The 22,077-nt window shown below is 36.0% G+C and overlaps 2 protein-coding genes across 2 annotated transcripts; one reads left to right on the plus strand and one right to left on the minus strand.

The window, feature by feature from the left end:
* Positions 1 to 4,490: 4,490 nt before the first annotated feature.
* LOC310725985 (polyadenylate-binding protein-interacting protein 2B-like) lies at positions 4,491 to 13,614 on the plus strand. Its single transcript, XM_083541117.1, has 4 exons — positions 4,491 to 4,549; positions 11,961 to 12,121; positions 12,493 to 12,672; positions 12,896 to 13,614. Exons 1-4 carry the CDS (start codon positions 4,543 to 4,545, stop codon positions 12,950 to 12,952), a joined length of 405 nt encoding a protein of 134 aa, XP_083397243.1. The 5' UTR covers positions 4,491 to 4,542; the 3' UTR covers positions 12,953 to 13,614.
* A 1,117-nt stretch (positions 13,615 to 14,731) lies between these two features.
* nagk (N-acetylglucosamine kinase) lies at positions 14,732 to 20,798 on the minus strand. The gene is made up of 10 exons (XM_083541116.1): positions 20,697 to 20,798; positions 20,384 to 20,468; positions 19,341 to 19,439; positions 19,097 to 19,238; positions 17,012 to 17,122; positions 16,802 to 16,914; positions 16,624 to 16,711; positions 16,433 to 16,530; positions 16,248 to 16,326; positions 14,732 to 15,415 (listed from the first exon to the last, which is right to left on the minus strand). The coding sequence occupies exons 1-10, from the start codon at positions 20,723 to 20,725 to the stop codon at positions 15,222 to 15,224; spliced, it is 1,038 nt and encodes a 345-aa protein (XP_083397242.1). The 5' UTR covers positions 20,726 to 20,798; the 3' UTR covers positions 14,732 to 15,221.
* Between the last annotated feature and the right edge of the window lie 1,279 nt (positions 20,799 to 22,077).

Consider the following 22,077-nt stretch of genomic DNA (forward strand, 5'->3'; position numbering starts at 1 on the left):
TTTTGTTATGTTATGTTATGTTATGTTTAATATGATATGATATGTTATGTTATGATATATGTTATGTAATGTATGTTGTTATGTTGTTTTGTTGTTATGTTATGTTATGATGTTGTTATGTTATGATATGATATGATATGATATGATATGATATGATATGATATGATATGATATATGTATGTTATTTTATGCTTTGTTATATGTTATGTTATGTTGTTTTGTTGTTATGTTGATATGTAATGTATGTTATGATATGTTATGATATGATATGATATGATATAATATAATATGATATGATATGATATGATATGATATGATATGATATGATATGATATGATATGATATGATATGATATGATATGTTATGTTATGTAATGTTGTTTTGTTGTTATGATATGATATGATATGATATGATATGATATGATATGATATGTAATGTATGTTATGTTATGTTTTGTTATGTTATTTTTGATATGATATGTATTGTATGTTATGTTATGATATGATATGATATGATATGTTGTTTTGTTATGTTATGATATGATATGAATTGATATGATATGTAATGTATGTTATGATATGTTATGTTATGTTATGTTATGATATAATATGTATGTTATGTTATGATATGTTATGTTATGTTATGTTGTTTTGTTGTTATGATATGATATGATATGATATGATATGATATGATATGATATGATATGTATGTTATGTTATGTTTTGTTATGTTTTGTTATGTTTTTATGTTATGTTATGTTATGTTATGTTATGTTATGTTATGTTATGTTATGTTGTGATATGATATGATTTGATATGATATGTAATGTATGTTATGATATGTTATGTTATGTTATGTTATGTTATGTTATGTTATGTTATGTTATGATATGATATGATATGTATGTTATGTTATGATATGTTATGTTATGTTATGTTGTTTTGTTGTTATGTTATGATATGATATGATATGATATGATATGATATGATATGATATGATATGATATGTAATGTATGTTATGTTATGATATGTTATGTTATGTTGTTTTGTTGTTATGTTATGTTATGTTATGTTATGTTATGTTATGTTATGTTATGTTATGATATGATATGATATGATATGTAATGTGTTATGTTATGTTATGTTATGTTTTGTTATGTTATGTTGTTTTGTTGTTATGTTATGTCATGTTATGTTATGTTATGTTATGTTATGATATGATATGATATGTAATGTGTTATGTTATGTTATGTTATGTTATGTTATGTTTTGTTATGTTATGTTATGTTATGTTATGTTATGTTATGTTATGTTATGTTTTGTTATGCTATGATATGTTATGTTATGTTATGTTGTTTTGTTGTTATGATATGATATATGATATGATATGATATGATATGATATGTAATGTATGTTATGTTATGTTATGTTATGTTATGTTATGTTATGTTATGTTATGTTTTGTTATGTTAATATATGATATGATATGATATGATATGAAACGTAATGTATGTTATGTTATATTATGTTGTTATGTTATGTTATGTTATGTTATGTTATGTTATGTTTTGTTATTATATGATATGATATGTCATGTATGTTATGTTATGATATGTTATGTTACGTTGTTATGTTATGATATGATATGATATGATATGATATGATATGATATGATATGATATGATATGTATGTTATGTTATGTTATGTTATGTTATGTTATGTTATGTTATGTTATGTTTGATATGATATGATATGTAATGTATGTTATGTTATGATATGTTAAGTTTTGTTATTTTGTTTTGTGATGAGATGATATGATATGTAATGTATGTTATTTTTTTATGTTATGTTATGTAATGTTGTTTTGTTGTTATGTTATGATATGATATGATATGATATATGATATGTAATATATGTTATGTTATGTTATGTTATGTTATGTTATGTTATGTTATATTATGTTATGTTGTTATGTTATGATATGATATGATATGATATGATATGATATGATATGATATGATATGATATGATATGATATGATATGAAATGTAATGTATGTTATGTTATATTATGTTGTTATGTTATGTTATGTTATGTTATGTTTTGTTATGATATGATATGATATGATATGTCATGTATGTTATGTTATGATATGTTATGTTATGTTATGTTGTTATGTTATGTTATGATATGATATGATATGATATGATATGATATGATATGTATGTTATGTTATTTTATGTTATGTTATGTTATGTTATGTTATGTTATGTTATGTTATGTTATGTTATGTTATGTTTGATATGATATGTAATGTATGTTATGTTATGATATGTTAAGTTTTGTTTTGTTATTTTGTTTTGTTATGTTATGATATGATATGTAATGTATGTTATTTTTTTATGTTATGTTATGTTATGTTGTTTTGTTGTTATGTTATGTTATGATATGATATGATATGTAATGTATGTTATGTTATGTTATGTTATGTTATGTTATGTTATGTTATGTTATGATATGATATATGATATGTAATATATGTTATGTTATGTTATGTTATATTATGTTATGTTGTTATGATATGATATGATATGATATGTATGTTATGTTATGTTATGTTATGATATGATATGATATGATATGATATGATATGATATGATATGATATGATATGATATGATATGTTATGTTATGTTATGTTTGATATGATATGTAATGTATGTTATGTTATGATATGTTAAGTTTTGTTTTGTTATTTTGTTTTGTTATGTTATGATATGATATGTAATGTATGTTATTTTTTTATGTTATGTTATGTTATGTTATGTTGTTTTGTTGTTATGTTATGTTATGATATGATATGATATGATATGATATGATATGATATGATATGATATGATATGTAATGTATGTTATGTTATGTTATGTTATGATATGATATGATATGATATGATATATGATATGTAATATATGTTATGTTATGTTATATTATGTTATGTTGTTATGTTATGATATGATATGATATGATATGATATGATATGATATGATATGATATGATATGATATGATATGATATGTATGTTATGATATGATATGATATGATATGATATGATATGATATGATATGTTATGTTATGTTATGTTATGTTATGTTATGTTATGCTATGTTATGTTCTGGCACCAAGGTGGTGGAATGAACTTCCCCTAAATGCGTCCCTGACTATCTTTAAGCGACGATTGAAGACCTACCTCTTCCTGAAACACTTAAATTACACTTTCCAAGTTTGCTTAGTAGAATTCAAGAGTTATATTTATATTAAGTTTGTAATCTTGCGTTCCAATGTAGATTTATTCATTACTAGAGACTCAAAGCACTTTTGTACTTTGCTCTGGATAAGCGGTCTGCTAAATGATGCAAATGTAAATGTAAATGTTATGTTATAGGTTATGTTATGTTATGTGTTATGTTATGTTATGTTATGTTATGTTATGTTATGTTATGTTATGTTATGTTATGTACCACATATATCAGTACATCTGTAGCAATTATCATTAACATTAATGTTTTGTTTGTATGTGTTCATGCACTGGTGGTGCTGCTGGGATCACCCTCGTGGTAAAGAAAACGCAAATTCAGCACATGCGTCACTAGGGGCCAATTCCTACAGTCTTATGCGGAAGTGCAGTGCAAAGGCGGAAATGAAAAAAGCCTACTTTTGTTCCAGAAGTAAACAACTGCAAATGTGTGAATAGAGGGGGAAAGTTATGGCTTTGTGGTTCCAAAAAACCATTAGCTCTCACCTGCTCACTTATTTTTTTATTTATTTTCATTTACCTTTATTTTTAACACTAGCCCTGTCTCAGGTGTCATTTGTTTTGAATAAAAAGCGGCAGTCAAATGAGCGCCTGCACTTTCAATATGTGTAGATTTTCACAGGCTTCAACGCTGATAACCTTCTACAACAAAAAGCATGGAAATGTTATTTTAAATAAATTTGTGTGTGAAAATAAATTCCTGTTATGATTGTATAATTACACGACAATGTGTTTCTGTGTTTGCGTTTGTTTGTGTCTGTTTGTGTCCTCTTTCTAGTGTTGATTCGTTTATACGGTTATTACTAGTGTCTGTATGTATTTTGTATTTTTTATTATCCTTATTATTCGTGTTGAAAAGGCAAAAATCTAGCAGAAAAAGGATTGCAATGTATTGGGCATTTCTCCACTATTTATTATAAGCAGAAATCATTCATGCATTTACTTTAATTGATTTTGAAAGATAACACTGTTGGAGAAAAAAAAGCCTGTGATGATGATGATGGTGTCTGGTGTGGAAGTGCTATAGGAAGCAGGGGGAAGCTCCAAAGCTGCGCACGCGCAGTCCGGAGTAGGAGGGGGCTGCCTGTTTGTTTAAGCGCCGACCACGTGACCATCGCGTCCCACTAACGCATTTATCCCACAGCAGTGAGCAGCTTCCATTACCCCGGGAGTGGAGGAATTATTTTCTTCGTGGATTTTGGTCGGGGTTTTTTTTGAGAGAGACCACAATGCCAGGTATATTCTTTTAACCCTTTTTTTTTTTTTACACATGTCTGATTTGGTGCATAGGTGTACATTTTATAAGGTTAAGGCGCGTGCTTTGGCTCGGACTTCATTAACTCCATCTTTGGACACACACTTCGTGCGGGTTTTTTTTTTTTTGCACTTTGTTAAAGCGGAGGGGAAACGACGTGAACGCAAACAAAAACAACAAAAAATAAAAACGCACACAACAAACACAAACACGAGCGCGCATGCACGGGAGCGCGCGTTTGTACCTCGGTGTACATTTTCAGACTTGCGCGCACCCAAGGACGGGAATATAGCAAAGAAATAACGCATTTATATATAAAATTCCCGATGTCGGTAGCCATGTTTGAGCTCCTATTTTCCCTCAGAAGGTCCTCTGAAACATTTTAGACCCATGGCTTTGTTAGTTCATGTTCCTCGACCTTTTGTTGATTCACCTTTTAGTTCATGTATAATGCGCGTCGCCCATTTCGTGCACTTATTTCTCTATGATTTATTCAAATGCTATCTTATGACCTAAATTTGTTTTGTATGGGTGTTCTGGAGCGTGTAATGGTCCACCAGATAGCTGTCTCACATAACGGCAACAACGTCCTTCACACAGGAAACACTGTAACCCCAAACACTAGCCAGCTAGCGTGCTCTTTGTTTTGACCCGACGTGTTTTCAGCAGGCAGGACTACAGGACACACTGAAATCCCCCTTGAATTGCTTTGTGGATGAGGGGAAAGAAAAGAGTGGCATTTAGTGCGAGTTTTCTAGTGTTCGAGTGTTAAATCCTGGAGACATTTTGTTTTTATTCTCTCCAGTTGGCCTACACGCGCTGTGCGTCGTTAGCACGCGCTGCTACACGAGCTTCATTTGCTCCATATGTGTGAGCATGTCGACGTCCTGTTTCACATCACTAGAAAGAAATGCACAGCAGTTTGGAGCAAATGGCTTCTCGGTTACATAACCAAGATCATGTACCAGGGCCAGTTTACTTGCAGTTTAATTATTGTAGTCTTTCCATCCCATTTCCCATTATATTTACTAGATGCAGAAGCTCAGGCATGTTCCTGGATGAAAAAAAGTTTGTTTTGGTGTATGCTTTAGGTGTCCCTGACTGCCACAATGTGCTTTATAGTGAAGTATAACAGATTATGCATTCAGGAATGAAAATATAGAACATTCTTTTAGGAACTATAGGGCAAAACGTTTTAATGGTGATACCAAAAGTAATCACTTCCACTCCCCTGCTGTTGGAGTTTAAATAGTTTTGATAGTCACATTGCACCATTTGTGTGTGTGCTTATAACCAGGTCATGTTTCTTCCCCCACTATACTGATGTTGACTCTGACCTTATACACAGAATGAAGGCTTAACTGACCTGGTGCTCAGATTCGATATTGATTTCCTGCAAATATTGCAGTGTGCTTAAACAAAGTTTCACAATTGCCCCGGTCACTCCAAAAAATGACTCGACATGGCTCTGCTATTTTCTGAAGACGAGCAAAATTCAGCCCATGCATGTCCTTCCTGTTGCCTTTTATTGGTCGTTTCTGTACTATTTGTTTCTCTGTCCCGTTTTGAGATTCGGGACAGTTTAGGGACGCATTATATAATAATTTATAATAATAATGTATGAGGGTTGTCAAGTTGCAACCAGTTTATTTCGAATATACTGCTACGTATTGTGACTTAATATACTGCAAGGTATTGCAAAACAGACGGGTGGGTTTTCTTTTCTTTTTTTTAAATGAATCACAGTGTTGTGAGTTACACCCACAGAAACCTTACCTGGAACTGGAGGCTGGTGTCGCTTGTTGGTGTATGTATATCGTAGATTTTAATAATTAGTATTGTGAATCTAACACACAGTGCAGTTCCCCCCACATAGTGCAGGGAAGGCCATGTTTTATGATTGAATTTTATGAATATTTTGCCTGAAATTGCTGACTTTCATTGCATTTATTTATTTATTTTTAATTATTGTGCATTGTGCCTTTACAATACCCAATCGACATTTATTCATAAATCACTGATAAAATTGAGTTTTTATACATTTAAGGCTTTGACACTTTTACCTAAGAAATGAAGCAACGTCTTTCACTGCGGTTGTAATTTTCACACAACCCTTTTAAAGTTTGTTGTTGATTGTGTCAAAAAAAAACATGACCGTCATTAGTGGCCCTTTAGGATTGTCACCTGATTGGTGTTGGATCACTAAAATCGGTCCTGGTTTACCGATGCCCAAAAAATATTGTGTAAAGTAAAGCGCTAAGATTCTTTGAGCATTACCCTTTCTTACCATTCATCTGATTACTGTTTATCCCTGTGCATACAGACGTTTTCAGACCGGAGGAAAGGTGATGTGTGTGTTTCCAGGTGGTTGTCATCACATTTTTATAGTTCTCCATGTCATTTGGTGTGGTGAAATGGGTCCAGACAGACACAGACTGAAGAACACGCTAATTGCTAATGTGTCATGAGCTTCATTGGCAATGCAGAGATCCTCCTGAGTGGCAAAAAAGCTTCAGTGTGTTGTTTTCCCCCCTCTCTCTAAGGTAATTGTGATTGGTTACATGTTCCTCACCATCAGTCATAAACCAAAAATACCCAGTTTCGTTGCCTTTTATGGAGTCCTGCTGTTTGCACTAATGATAAGCAGCACAGTGTTTAGTATTTGATGAGAGAGAACAAGTACCAGCAATATGCTTATCCTTTAAGAATTTATTTGCATATGTTGCTCCATCTTTGTTGTTGTAGGCCAGGTGGATCTCATCACAAGTGTTAGATTCACACTTTCAACCCATATTGGCCTAATGACCGCCAAAGAAAGTGAAAGGGCTTTAAGAAAAGAGTTTTAAGAAAGCAGTAACACTCACTATCTATATGTCTGTCTGAAGCCTGGAAATTGCACCAGGAAAGCAATTAACACAGGCTCAAAGTGGCTTCATCCTGAATGTGGAAATGAGGTCATGTTCACACATCTGATCTCCTAAGATGACGGCTAATCTTCAAGCAGTCAGGCTGGTCATATACCTCCTGTGGGAGGTGTCTTCAGCAGTAATGGAAATCTTTTTTTAAATGCCGGCAGAGCGCAACGCCGAAATCATAACACGTTACTTAACACGCTTTTTTTTTAATGCAGTTCGTGTATCATGGTAAACACATTTATAACAAAATGATGTTGCGTGAAAACCAAACAAATTCCATACGTTCAATTCGCAATACATTCACATTTGCAATGGCTCTGTTGTTTAAACTAATTTTAGAGCTTGCAGTTACTATTAAAATGACAGTACAGGTAGTTCTCTACTTACGATGAAGATACGTTGGTGCTATAACTGACGGTCTTTTCTGCTTCATGCTGATTTATCATTTTTATTTTCTGCACTAAACTGAAGGCTTTTCTCCTTTTTTCACTACAAGCAGGAGAGATACTTGGGCGATTGGAAAACACACTTCTCACGATAATTGCTTTTTAAAACCGTTTAAAACAAAAAAAAAATTACACAAAGAGACAACTTTACTTGCATCTCGCAGGGCGAGAGATGCACTCATTCCAGCTGTGCGTCCAACAGCTGCCTGTGCCTGTCGCGTGAAAGTTTAAATATTTTTTTACTATTTTGCCGTATCGTGTTTGTACGTTCGGAAAATCGTCAGTTGAATGTTCGTAACTCGGAGACTATCTGTATATAGCTAGCACAATACCTGTGATAAGTCAGGAAAAAATATGGCATAATTTAGCACAATATTGGTGTAATATGTGGTCATTTTACCCAGGGCGAGATTTTTTTTTTCTTGTCAGCTTTGTTATTGAATTAATACCAGTTATGATGTTTGGACATAAATAGCAATTGTATGAAAAGGGAGTTACTTTACTGTCCCCACAGAGATATGCTGGTCAGTGTCATGGTGTATGACAATAACCATATTGATTACTAACCATGCTACGTTTTTCCCCAAACAGATACATTTTACTCCGTTAACGTTTTACTCTTTTCTTTTTAAACATTTTATAATTTTCAATGCTTTAGTGTTATTGGAGAGCACCCACATTTGTATTTTATTTCCTAGGATATATATATTCGCTTTCACTGAGGAATATACTGTAGATGGCCATAGTACATGTTTTTTGTTTAGGTTTTTTGGGATATGTAAAATGTACTGTTCAGAATATTTAAAGCTTTTATTCAGTCATAGATTGTGGTTGGCATTAACTTTTATTGACCCCCTATAAAACATTAATTGAGTGCACATCCTATTTGCATTGGCTCTTAAGCACATGTATATATCCTGCTATATAAATACACCCGAATTTTCTGTGATCTAGTCCGTTTATAAATAAAGCTACAGAGTGGAACCACGAGTAGCATAATTCAAATAAAGTTCCCCCGTCCCCCAGCTTTTTCAACTCGCACTTACTTTCTTTTGTCTGGGTTTAACGAAGCCACTTTAATGGATCTGAAATGCTATTATAAAGACTATTCATTCGAAAATATATTTTGTAGGCACATAGGTATCTGCTTAAAGCCAAAACAATAGATAATGCAATGGACTGTGTTTTCTCCTTGCACACACCGATCTGCTGATAAGCTCCTGCGCCACCCAGACCTGCATAACGTGAACGTTAACAAGTGACCGCGTTCCTCCATTCTTCCCTCTCCTTATTCCAAAGGCAATGTTTCCTGCTTTATTTTTCTTTTAATCAGCTTCCCCTGTTGCCCAAAATGCAAACAGCCAAAATATAGTATTTGAACTGAAACTAGCGCATGAAAGGATTTCATAGTCCATGCATTAGTAATGCATCAGCTGCATGTCTTACTCACCCCAAGCATAATATGACCGAGAAGAGCCACAGTAGACATGAGCGTTTTGATGGAAAAATCGAGTGTTCTGTATTTACGATTTAAACATGACTCATGATTCAAGCCTCATCCGGTACAAGTGGTAACAGATGCATGTCATGTATGTGTGACTGAGGTTGAAGCAGTGTGACAAAGTTAACATGCTTAAAAAGCAGCCCAAATTATATTAATCCTCAAAATCCTCTCACTGCAAACCATATTTTTTTTTTTTTTTTTTTTTTTTAGTTTTAAAAGCATTACCAAGTGCTAAATGTTTTCTAAAAATAAAAATGCCAGGCAGCACTTCAACATCATGTACTGCTCTCCTTACAAAACCATTCTGTATCTGTGACTGTGCCGAGTGTCTGATATATCAAGCAATCTTTGTTTTGTATATAGACATGGCTGTCGGATAAGCTAGATCAAGCGTTATCAATAGCTATGTGGGCCCATAAATCCACACACAATCTGTGCTTAGTACCGAAATCTGTATTTACAAATGAGGGTGAAAAACAGCGCTAGTAATGCTAGTGAAAATGTGTACTGTAATAGTGAGTAAACAGATGTCCACCAAAAAAAAAAATACAAAATCACTCACCCTTGAAAACGTTGCTCGTCACTGAAGTGAGACCTCTGAGAAAGGCTGAAGGGTTTCATCTTGTGCTACAACGTTGAACACCTGTAAACATATTGCAAACAGTCTCTCGGTATGGCATTGTAGTTTGGACCAGATGGGCTGGTTTCAATATCTCAGATTTTGCTAATCCCCTGAGATGTTTGCATTCATCAGTCTATACAATGATGCAGGAAAAAACCCATCAGTTTTTTTTTATCATAGTAACAGTTTCTATATTTTCTCATGTAAAGTTGAACATTAATAAAGCAACTATGAGCAAATAGCTGGTCCATTACACTATGAATATTTCCTCTTATTGATAGGGATGTAGTTTAATGTCAGTAAATGTAAGTTGTACTGTAAGCTTTTGCATGTATTCAATTTAATTGATGAATGTCGGCCAAATACGGTTCAAAGGATGTTGTAAATGAACCTGTAAGAGCCCTTTGCAGTGTCATGCATGCACCAGACACCAGTGACCAGTATTTTCCTATTGTTACAGAATCTTAGAAACACATAGTAGGTGTTGCATATTTTAATAATAGGGAACTATTTGCACATGGGATTTTATATAGATATAGAGCGTGAGACACTTCCACTTTTTGGATTATTTAGACAAGCAGGGTTGAGATAATTTGGAGATATGTGATACCACTTTGAGTATCTGACTATAAAGCTGTATAGTGAGCAATTTTTATACCACTCCATTGGCAGTGGTTTTGTCCTTATCTGTGTGTTTGCAGTCTGCACTGGTTCACTTAATCTGACTGTCTCTCTGCGAACGCAACACACTGTACTTAGTCTCTCCTAAAATCACAACATGTGGGCAGGAGATAACTGTCAGGTACATGCTTGTGTGAGAGAATAAACAGTCACGCGTTTAATTCCCCATTAAGCCTAGTGCAGACTGTGTGATTCCTGACCCCAGTTCCCCAGGTTTGGTACACAGAGACTACAATACCCAGGTCTGCACTCTCACAGCAGCTGCTCATGAAGCATGAGCACTTTTGTGATTGTCAGTCTGTGAGCTGTCAAAGCGGCTCTGCTATTTTTCAAGCATGTTTGATTTTCTCATTTATGAATCTGTCATGGAACCTTCGCTGTATATTGCAAGTACAGTGCTGAGAACCTGAAAGGAAACTCATCCCCCTCATATAGCAGATTTCTAAATCTAGCTTCTCATCCATCTCACCTATATGGTCAAAAGGTCATGAAAGACAATCACACCCACGTGTTACCACAAAGTTGGTAGCACACAATTGTCTCTTTGTATGCTGTAGCTAGAGACCCAAACATGTTCCTGGATGACTGTCACTGTGCACATGAGCCTGAAGAAGACTTGGTTCGCCAAGGTTGGAGTGAAGGAACTCTTCCGTCCTGTACCTAGTCCTGATCTTAACCACACTGAACACACTGATTAACTGGAATGCCAACTGTGCACCAGGGTTTGTACTTGATGTCAGTGCCTGGGCTTATTGACTCACAATCCTCCACAGCTATGTTTTGAAATCTACTGGTATTCCCAGAAGAATTGAGGTTATTATAACCGCAAAAGGTTACTAAGGCTGGAATAGGATGCTCATATGGCATGTACAGTTGTGAGGGTCTGGTGTACACTTTTTTTCTTTTTGGCTAACACAATAAAAATGAGAAGTCATGTGACATGTTGCACTCAAATAATTGTTAGGAACCATGAAATAGAAGACGAGTATAAACATGGCTTTTTCTTCAATTGTGTGAGACCTGAAATTTGGGATCGTGTGCACTTGCACCAATGTTCCATGATCACGGGTGTTTGATTTTTCTGTTGTTGTTTTGGAACGGTGTTGTACATAGGATTTAAACGAGGCAGTGCATGCAATCTAATGTTTTCCCTCTAGTTTTTCCATTATGAAGTTTAATTCCCATGATCTCATTTTTCATGATTTATTCATGTCGCTTTTACAGAGCCGACAGATTTGAACGGGCCTGATCTAGCAAAGACGTTGGGGGGCGGGGCTCCAGGGAAAGATGGAAAAGACACTGTATCCAATGGCCATGCAGAGGGAGATGCCAACCCTTTTGCAGAGTACATGTGGATGGAGAACGAGGAGGAATACAACAGACAGGTATGTGTTTCTATTTATATAATATCATCAAACTATATATATTGTGTGTGTGCGTATAGATAGATATGCACACAAGCACACACCAATGTCTGTGTAGTATTGATGCTTGAAACTCTGTTGCAGCATTTATTGTAAGAGAGCTGACAAAGTTCTTTATTATGTCTTCAGCACATATTGTTTTACTCCAGCATCTCTGTGCTCAATTTGTTGACATGCAGGGGCCTGTCTGCAATATCCTGACTGACACAATGTGCTCATTAGGACAAGCGAACACACCCTTTGTGATTTTTGAGGGTGGAGATTTCACCGCCAATCCTTTCGTGAACCCTCTCTGTTTATCTTATTGTGGTCTTTCTTTGCTGTTTTCTCAGGTAGAGGAGGAGCTGTTGGAGCAAGAGTTCCTAGAGCGCTGTTTCCAGGAAATGTTGGACGAAGAGGATCAGGATTGGTTTATTCCAGCAAGAGACCTCCCTCCAGGGATGGGACAAATTCAGCAGCAGTTTAACGGCTTGTCTGTCAGCGACAGCAACAGCAACACAGAGGAGATTGTGGTAAGCTTTGAGGCCTAGCAAGCCCAGTTTTACCTGAAAACCACAGTTCACACCAGTTTTCCCATCAGGGTTACTGGATGATTGACAGCACAAATGCCTAGCTTTAGTTGCATACATTGAAATGGTTGTTAGTTGAGCCAGGAGAAGTATGACTCCTACATTAAACATGTTGGTCTTTCATGTTGACATCTGACATGATGTCTTTTCTCTCGTCTCTTCTCAGCGCAAGAGCAGCTTAAACCCCGAAGCCAAGGAGTTTGTCCCAGGAGTGAAATACTAGGGCTCATCCTCACCCTCTGGAGTGGAGTCCTCTCACATGCACATACAGAGACTTTTTTGGCTGAAATTGGCCCAGCCATGTATATGCTCTCATTAAATATGTACACACATACACAGCTGTGAGGGGCTGGAGGAGGAGGGTGAGGGTTTTTTTGGGAGGGGAGGGAGGGAAGAGGGTTTATCTATAAGCTTTTTATTTTTCCATTTGTTACATGTAAATCAAGGGCAGGGAGTTTAGATGCAGCCTCTAGGAGGTGCCATGGCAACCTAACATTGTACTCAAAACAGAGCCGTTTTATTTCTTTATATTGATAAGCCGAAAAGACAGATCACCCCAGCTCTCACTTAGAAGTCCGTGCCTGATAATGTATTTACTTTCTCCTTGCCTGGATTTTTGTTTTCTTTTTTTACTACAAGGGAAGTTTTTGTCTGGCTGGGAAATGCATGCCCCATGACTGTGGGTGTGGAGGGACAGGTGTGACTGGACGTAAAATGGTTCACTAGATATATTGGGCCAGTTTGAGTAGAATTTCAAGAAAACGCTGTGGAGGTTTTCACATGAAAACATTATTTGATTTTGAGTAGAAATTCTTACATGCAAGAATGCAGTAATTTGAAACAAAAAGGAAAAAACAAAACAAAATAAAAGTAAAAATGTTGGTATTTGAGTGCTTGTCATGCCTTTTTTTTTTTTTTTTTCCTTGACTCAAGTTTCTTATATAATATACATATTACTTGTGCATGCAGTTGTTCTTGTTTCTTTTTTTAATATATGGCTGTGGAATTTTGTCATTTACAGAAAGCGTTTCCTCATGTTTTCTTTTAAACAGTTCCGAATCGAGATCCTGCTGAGCATCAAGTTGTAGGTGATTGTGTGAAATATGAAATGCACCGTATTGAAACATGATTCTTTCAGTGAGCTGAACTCTGTTGAACATGACTGCTGTTTCAATACCTCTAGGCACATCAGACCACAGTACACTTTTCAAAAAAAAAAAAAAACACAAGGCACTTTGTAGCCTAATACAGTAGATATAATGACGATATAGTCTCAATTTATTTATACTTCCTCAGTGTGAGTCTATATTTCTATTTTTTGTTTTATTTTAGTTGGCTATTCCAGTTGCACAATACGTAGTTGAACATGTTAATTTGTATGCACAGTGACATTTTAAATGAAGGATTCTGATCTCTCTTCTAGCTGAAGACTTTTTCAAAATGACCACCAAAGAGAATAGGTACATGGTTGTCATTAAAACATTATAAAGCAGCAAAGGAAAGCGAAAACTTTATTGTGAAATTTAGGGTAAAATTTGTAGTGGATTTAATCAGAATGCCAGATTGAGGTGTATTTAATCTACAGTTTCTGTCTGCCTTATTTAAATGTAGTTTTCCTAGTCAGGAAATTGTGTGACAGCAGTGCAATGCAATACCAAGTCTGTAAAATGTACACATGACGGTACAGATACTCCAGTTAATAGCAGTGAAGCAGAGAAATGCCAACGTTGATAAGATCAGAGGCGAACGATTACGCTGATAAGGCCTAAGATGAATGGTTAGACTGGTTTGAGCTGAAGGCTAAAATTTAGCGATCGCTCTACGTACCAGGGCTTGTAGAAAGTAATCTCAGAAAGCATGCACCAAACCCAGTTCCACACAGCAGACCACATCTGGTTCCACTCCTGTCAGTCAAAAGCATTTCCATATGTACGCTGTCTAATCTTTCTGATGAAATATTCATTTCTACTACACAGGTAAAGCTAGACATGAAGATACCATGTTGCGTTGTAATCATGATTTTTAATCGGGTCTTATGGATTACACTGTTGCGATATTTACTGTATAAAAATTTACAAATTTGTATTTTTCATTTTCACAATTAGTGCAGATACTAATCTCAGATCACCATTGATTTTTATATTCAAAATACGTAGAGGAATTACGATAAAATATGAACCAAATTGCAGCTTTTTTTGCATTTAATAACCCTAATTTCAATGTAAAGAATAATACACTCTCGACTCCCAGTCACATCTCCTACTGGGTTAACGATCATATTACTTTTAAGGAGCCACTGTAAACAGTGATACACAGGATAATAGGAATACTACTAAGGAATGTCTGTTAGTCATGGTATTTTTCTGATTGTACTCAACAGCAATAGGTCCCCCCCCCCCTCTCTCCCTCTCTCTCCCTCCCTCTCTTCCTCCCTTCCATACCAGGGTGCAGTTCAGTGCAGTTGCAGCTTGATTGGTTCTTATTATTTTTGATCACTGCTCAGTGAACGAGTGGCTGAAGAAGACAGTGGCACTAGTGGAGTAGTCCAAGGGCAAGGTGTCACCTGCATTCTGGGCTCCAAGCTTGGCACCACCCACAGCAGACGACTGGCGTAGAGTAAGAAGGCTATACTTGTGGAAATGACTGTAACCAGACAGTTTGGCCTGAGAGAGGACCAGCGTGAAACCTGTAAGAAAAAGCAACCACAGGCTCACCATAGGGTCATGTTTAGCTGGGTGTGGTTTCACAGAGCTGACGCAGATGCGGTGTTTTAAAAACAACAACAAAAAATTTAATCTAAAAAAATAAATAAATACTAGAATCCGGTACAGAAAATATTACTTGCAGGAATAGTGTATAGAATTGTATGATACATATTATTGATTTAAGAACCACTCTGTAACACAATACAATATTCTTGTTCTTATTTGCAATGTAATGCAAAAAATCAGAATTTTACGTATATGATTTCCCACTATTGTGTATTTCAGGAGCACTGAAACAGATGTACTGTATTATAAGTAATACAACAAGGCAAACTTTGAACCTTTGCTTCTATTGTAATTGTGAACTTAAAAGCTGAAAATCATATTTCATAATTAATATAACTTTCCACATTTTGCAATTATTGCAAGATAGCCACCTATCTGCTGGTTTGTGTTTGGTGAAAAACGTGTGTGTCAAAGCCACATAGTAATTATGATTGAGAGAACGGTTGTGAAACCTATTATCACATTAGGCTACTGATTGGAAGGTTGTGAGCTCAAATACCTGTATCTTCAAGATTGGGCTATTATGTGTATTGGGTTCTTATTTCCTTCAGCAGCTCAGTTCATTATACTTCCAAAAACTTCCTAAAATTCCTATACAACTTAGTCACTTTGGATGAAAGTGTCAGCCAAATGACATCACTACAAATCTATTTAAATGACTTTGTGTTGACTATCGAAGATGAATATTACCTTAAAGGAAAAAAACAAAAAGGTCTCATTTTCTCATCAGTTCACTACCAAACTCACCATCCTTCATCAGCTCCCAGCTTAACCACACAGACCCAACACACAGAATGGGCAGGCCAAGATCTCCCAAGAACAGCTCCTGAGCAAAAATGAATTACAAAGAGATTAAACAAAAAAAAACAGGAAAACACAGTGTGTGTTACATCGATGTATAGTACTGAGACAAGCAGTCAAGTGTGCCAAACCTGCTGCACGTTGGGCAGCACTGCTACAACATGCTGCGCTAGAACTTTACCAGCCTGCGTAAACACGTATCGACAGAAGGCGTCACCTGCATTAGCACCTATAACGCAAAGGTTTGAGGCGTGAAGACAGACAGCAGCTTATACACCGTATTTAGAGCACACGGCTATCGTTCTTTCTTCAGTCACAGTACCTTCAGCCAGTATTCTACAGAACCCAGCAAAATAGGATTTCTGGAAGTTTCTGTACAGGTGGGGGAGCATGCCCATTAAATCGGACACCTGCAGGTAGATACAGAGGAATCAATCATGCAACATAGATGCACAACTATTTAAGGTACACATCATTAAGCAAGCAAAGTGACCACAAACCTTGAAGTAGTCCTCCATTACTTTTTTGACATAAGTGATATCATGTGGAGGTGTGACCAGGTTATCCTTGGCATCAAATACTGCTTTCACAGCAAGATGGGAAATCCAAAATGCTGAAGAACATGAATCAGAAAACCTCAGTAAACATATTAAACCCAATAAGCACAGTAATGATTCCATAAATATAAATAAGGGTATGAGGTATATTACCTGAACCTTCATCCCCCATCATGTGTCCCCACCCCCCACAGCCCACCTGAGTGCCATCAGGGTTCACCAGCTTACAGTTTGAACCAGTTCCTGAGATCAGAACGATACCACCTGCAGGACAGAAGAACCTGTGTATTTCTTTGATTTGCCACTGTATACACACAATACAAATTTCAATGTGTACACAGTCAAATCCCTGCTGAATGAACACCTAGTGTTCTAAACATAATTAAACATTTGTGTGTTAATTTAACTCTGTGGATTTTGCTGTGAACGCTAATGTTAACAACGAGTAGGGTTGCAAAGGTGTGGAAAATTTCCGGGGGAATTTTGGAAATATTCCAAGTTCAAAGTTTACCAGGAATTTATGAGAATTAATCAGAAATTTTGGGGAGTTTATATAAACTATATTACAGAAGTGGGAAGTAATGAAGTACAAATACTGTGTTACTGTTTAAGTAGGATTTTCTGGCATCAATACTTTTTCTCTATTTATTTCTAAATAAAATTATGTTTTACTTTCACTCAATAAATTTTGTACACAAATATCTGTACTTTCTACTTTTTACGTTTTTTAAAAGAGGATGGTTAATTTCCTTTTAATCTATTTGGTGACGTGATGAATATTTCTTCTTCTCGTTGCGCACCGTTTTCGGTCCATCAACCTGTTTCTTGTCATTGGCTTGGCTTTTTCGACCTACTACTAGTGTATCATTTCCCGGCTCTTACACACCACAGACCCAGACTAGTTTACAAAGCTAACAATGAGCAAAGCAGAAATTAACAAGAAGTCTAGCTAACTTGTGTTCTATATGGTGGATGTTTAGCCTGGATGCATTTATTAGGCAACACATTTTAAATTATTTTGTATTAATATAAGGTCAACCCCTGATAATTCGCGGTTTGGAAAATTTGCGGGTTCTCTTTTGAAACCTACTGTGACTAACAGCAAATTGCGGATTATCTTAATAAAATTTATGGGAATCCACAGCGGGACCGAATGTTCAGGAACGTTAGAAATAACATTTTTAATTGTTTTCACTAACAAATTTCATAAATTTTTTTCAAAACACATAATTGTATTATTCATTCTAAGTGATGAAGCATTTATGTCAAGTACTTCACTTTTCCTGTTGAATATACATCAAAAAGGAATCAAATTACTGGCGTAATGTCTAGATGAATTCACTAAGGTACCATAGGGGCTGCGATCAAAATTTGCAGATTTTCGGAACTCGCGAGGGTCTAAGAGCGTAAGAGTTCCGGGGGACCACTGTATTAATATGATGTGAGGTACAGTTACCAGTGTGACACTAAAACAGGTAGTAGTAACAGCTAATTTTTACTTAAGTACATCTCAGAGCCCAAACTTCTTTACTTTAACTCGAGTAAAAAAGTATAGTCAGTACTTCAACTTTTACCAGAGTATTTTAAAACATGAGTATCTGTACTTCACCTCAAGTGAAGGATGTGTGTACTTTTGCCGCCTCCGTTGTATTATATACAAACAAACATTTTGTTTGGTCATAAGCTGGCATGCATGCAAACTAATACAGAGGGGTTTTTAATGACATTTTTGACTTTGATATAATTGTTGTAATAATTGTATAATTGGGAACCCACCCCAGCCATTAGGGTTGCACAAGCCAGTGCACTCTTAGTGCAGGTCCCAAGCCCGGATAAATGGGGAGGGTTGCGTTAGGAAGGACATCCAGCATAAAAACGTGCCAAATCAAACATGCGGATCATGAATACGGATGATCCGCTGTGGCGACCCCTAATGGGAGAAGCCGAAAGAAAGTGTGAGTGTGTGTGTGTGTGTGTGTGTGTGTGTGTGTGTGTGTGTCTGCAGGGTAGAAATTCAACTGAAATTGCATTAAATCTGTTTTTTTAAAGAATTCTTTTTAACTACATTTCATTTAATTAATTTAAATTAGGCTAACCTGTAATTTTGTAAATCCCCAGTTAATTCCTATATATTCCTGTTAATTCTCTTGGATACTTTCCAGTCTTGAAAATTTTGCAACCCTAAATACAAATATTCATTTATTTCCCCCATTATTGCTAACATGTAAAAGACAATACCATGGTCACTTGCGGTTGCCATGGCACCGATGGCATCTGTGGTTATGTAATAACTCTGGCTTAGTTTAGGAAATCTTTCCTTCATCTCATCAATCAGTTTCTGGATGGCATGCTTCTGCTCTCCACCACTCAGCGACATGCCCTACAGTATATTAGAAAAAATTACTTCAGTCTAAGCAATCAGCTTGTTTGGTTCTAGGTACATGCTACCAAGCTGAACATTGAAACGGTTCTACAAACTCACCAGAGAATGAATGGGCGTGCCAGGATCCAGCCCAGCACTGATCTTTGCCTTCTGGACCATCTCATTAATGCCCTCGATACACTTATCAACACCAACCAACTACAGTACATAGATTACTTTAGTAAGGAAATGTCTGAAACACTCATTCTTAATGGGTCCTAATTGGACCAGTGTGGACAAATTGTAGGAAAAAATAAAGACAGGCTGAAGAAGACATTGAAAGACTGTATTCATTTTTATAACAAACTTTTACCATGATGTGTGTATCATATACTGTGGTGTTGTGTGTGTGCGTGTGTGTGTGTGCGTGTGTGTGTGTGTAGGTGGGGGTCTAAACCAATGTACGCTTATTGTTTTTTATTAGACACACTGCTGTGCTGAGAATTGTTTAGCGACTATCTATTGTCGAGTCAAACATGCTCCTGAGGTACCAGCGACAAATAATCATGTCCCTTTCTCCTTTCCATATCGACCCGATTCATGCCGATGCCCTAAGCTCTCTTCATTTAGCGATCACAGCAATTTCTCATGAAGCACCTGAAGATCTACTGAGCACCTCAAGAACTTTGAGGATGGATTCAGACTGTAATCTACACAGACTGTCAGTCTACTACAATATCCCAGGACCCCACAGATCAGCATTTAAGGACCCAACATTAATAAAGCTATAATGAATGAACATCCTGTGCCACCCAGATGAGGATGGGATTCCTTTAAACTCTGGTTACTCTTAAGGTTTCTTCCTCATAACATCTCAGGGAGTTTTTCCTTGTCGCTGTCGCCTCTGGCATGCTCATTAAAGATAAACCTACAGGCAATAAACTCATAAATTCGAGTTGTATAACCTATTTATCTCTGTTAAGCTGCTTCGGGACAATGTCCAATATTTAAAAAAAACTGAACTGAATTAATATCTGTTCCACCAACAACGCAGAAACATTGTGAGTAGTAACTGTACATCTATAAACTGTACTTATGTGTATGAAACAAGTGCAGGCACAAGGTACAATATAAATATGGTGGATCTCAGGCTCTTTCCTTACCCAGTGATTAGTGCAGGGTCCATCAGTCTCGGCTAGGATCTCCCCTGCAGCAGATATCAGCACAGCTTTGGAGTGAGTTCCTCCTCTGACAAAGTAAAAACCACATTGTTACAGCATTTAATACTTATTTAATAACACTCTTATAGGACTCAGTAGCTCAAACAGAGGACACCTGAAACAGACACAAGCTCTAAAAAACCTAAACCGAACGCACTACACACCAATAACCAGAGCCCCGTTAATGTCTAGTTTAATTTGCTGTTAACGAAAATTGTAATGTTCATAATTTCAATTGTTATTGTTTCAATCTCACCCTTCAACGCCACCATACACTGCACTCATCTTGCCGCTTCCGGTTTCGTCCCCGTGACAATCCAATCACGTGTACATCACGTGAACCACCCCCAACCCCCAACCCCCCGGAACATCTTCCACCAATCAGATTAACGCTCGAGCTCTGCATTGAACTTGACCACGCTGTTATCTAAAGTCATTCTGATCATTCTCTCTCAGAGGCAGGAGAGGCAGCTGAGGCAGGAGAGGCAGCTGAGGCAGCGACGGGGCAATGCTTCACCTGTTATCTTCCAATAAATAAAATACATATAATAGAATACTATGTACTGGATATTTTTCATAGACCTGTAACATGTCTGGGGAATAAACCCAGCAATGAAACCGGACAAACTGAAATCATAAGTGAATATAGTACGAAAATAAATAAATAAATAAACGTAAACAATTTTAAATGACCACTAGATGGCAGTATGTCTTTGTCTCTTCATAATGATCCTAAGAGACATTTTATTGCACTATATTTGCAGTTTTTTAATGAAATTTTTGAGTAATTGAACTGTTAAATTTCTGATGTTCAGAGATTCAATTCAAATGAAATAATAATTCAAAAAGTTAAAATGAGTTGAAACAGTCCTATTTTGAAGTGGATTCTATTTGAATATATGTTAGTTCTCTCACATAAGCCATTCCACTAGTGTCCATGAAGCACACTGTAATTTTACAAACAGTTTATGAATAAAGTTGATACTGCAGGATCACTTGATGTGTGGTTGATGTGGTCTTGATGTGGTGGTTCCCTACCACCCACTTGTTGGCCCACCCTGTCTGTGTCTGAATGCTATTTGGCTAGGTGGGTGTGAGAGAAGAATCAGCACATTACAGACTCTCTTTCAGTATGAAGGATGAACATCACAAATGCTATCTAACACTTGACAGTGTTACTGATTATGTATTCAAAAGATATATCTTACTCTGCGAATATGAAGTTTGAGTTCACTCTTATCTTGCACTTATCTTGTACTAAAAAGGAACAACGATGCATCAGCAGTTTATCAACCACTAGTACATCTAATTTAGAGATTATAGACATTATTGAAGACGTATGGAAACATAACCGTGTTAAATAACCAAGAATTGGTTTTATATTTTTCATTCGTCAAAGCAGCTATCTTTTGTTTTGATCAAATTCTTTGCACACTCTCAGCATTCCCTCAGTCAACCTCACGAGGTAGTCACCTGCAATGATTTTCCAACAATCTTGAGGAGTTCCCAGATGTGTTGAGTGAGCAAAATGCCAAATGCGCGTATTAAATAGGGATCAACAACAAAATGATTTAACAGGAACAATTTATGATTTTTTATAACAGCAATAGTTGCCAGATTAAAATAAACTTTCAGTT

Source organism: Silurus aristotelis, assembly GCF_946808225.1.
Source record: "Silurus aristotelis genome assembly, chromosome: 5".
Taxonomy (NCBI): domain Eukaryota; kingdom Metazoa; phylum Chordata; class Actinopteri; order Siluriformes; family Siluridae; genus Silurus; species Silurus aristotelis.

Coding starts and splice junctions, on each gene's coding strand:
- LOC310725985 (XM_083541117.1), top strand. Junction 12,122..12,492: donor AGGAGGAATACAACAGACAG/GTATGTGTTTCT, acceptor CTGTTTTCTCAG/GTAGAGGAGGAGCTGTTGGA. Junction 12,673..12,895: donor GCAACACAGAGGAGATTGTG/GTAAGCTTTGAG, acceptor GTCTCTTCTCAG/CGCAAGAGCAGCTTAAACCC.
- nagk (XM_083541116.1), bottom strand. CDS start 20,725: ATGAGTGCAGTGTATGGTGGCGTTGAAGG. Junction 19,239..19,340: donor GCACGCCCATTCATTCTCTG/GTGAGTTTGTAG, acceptor AATATACTGTAG/GGCATGTCGCTGAGTGGTGG. Junction 17,123..19,096: donor GGCAACCGCAAGTGACCATG/GTATTGTCTTTT, acceptor TCTGTCCTGCAG/GTGGTATCGTTCTGATCTCA.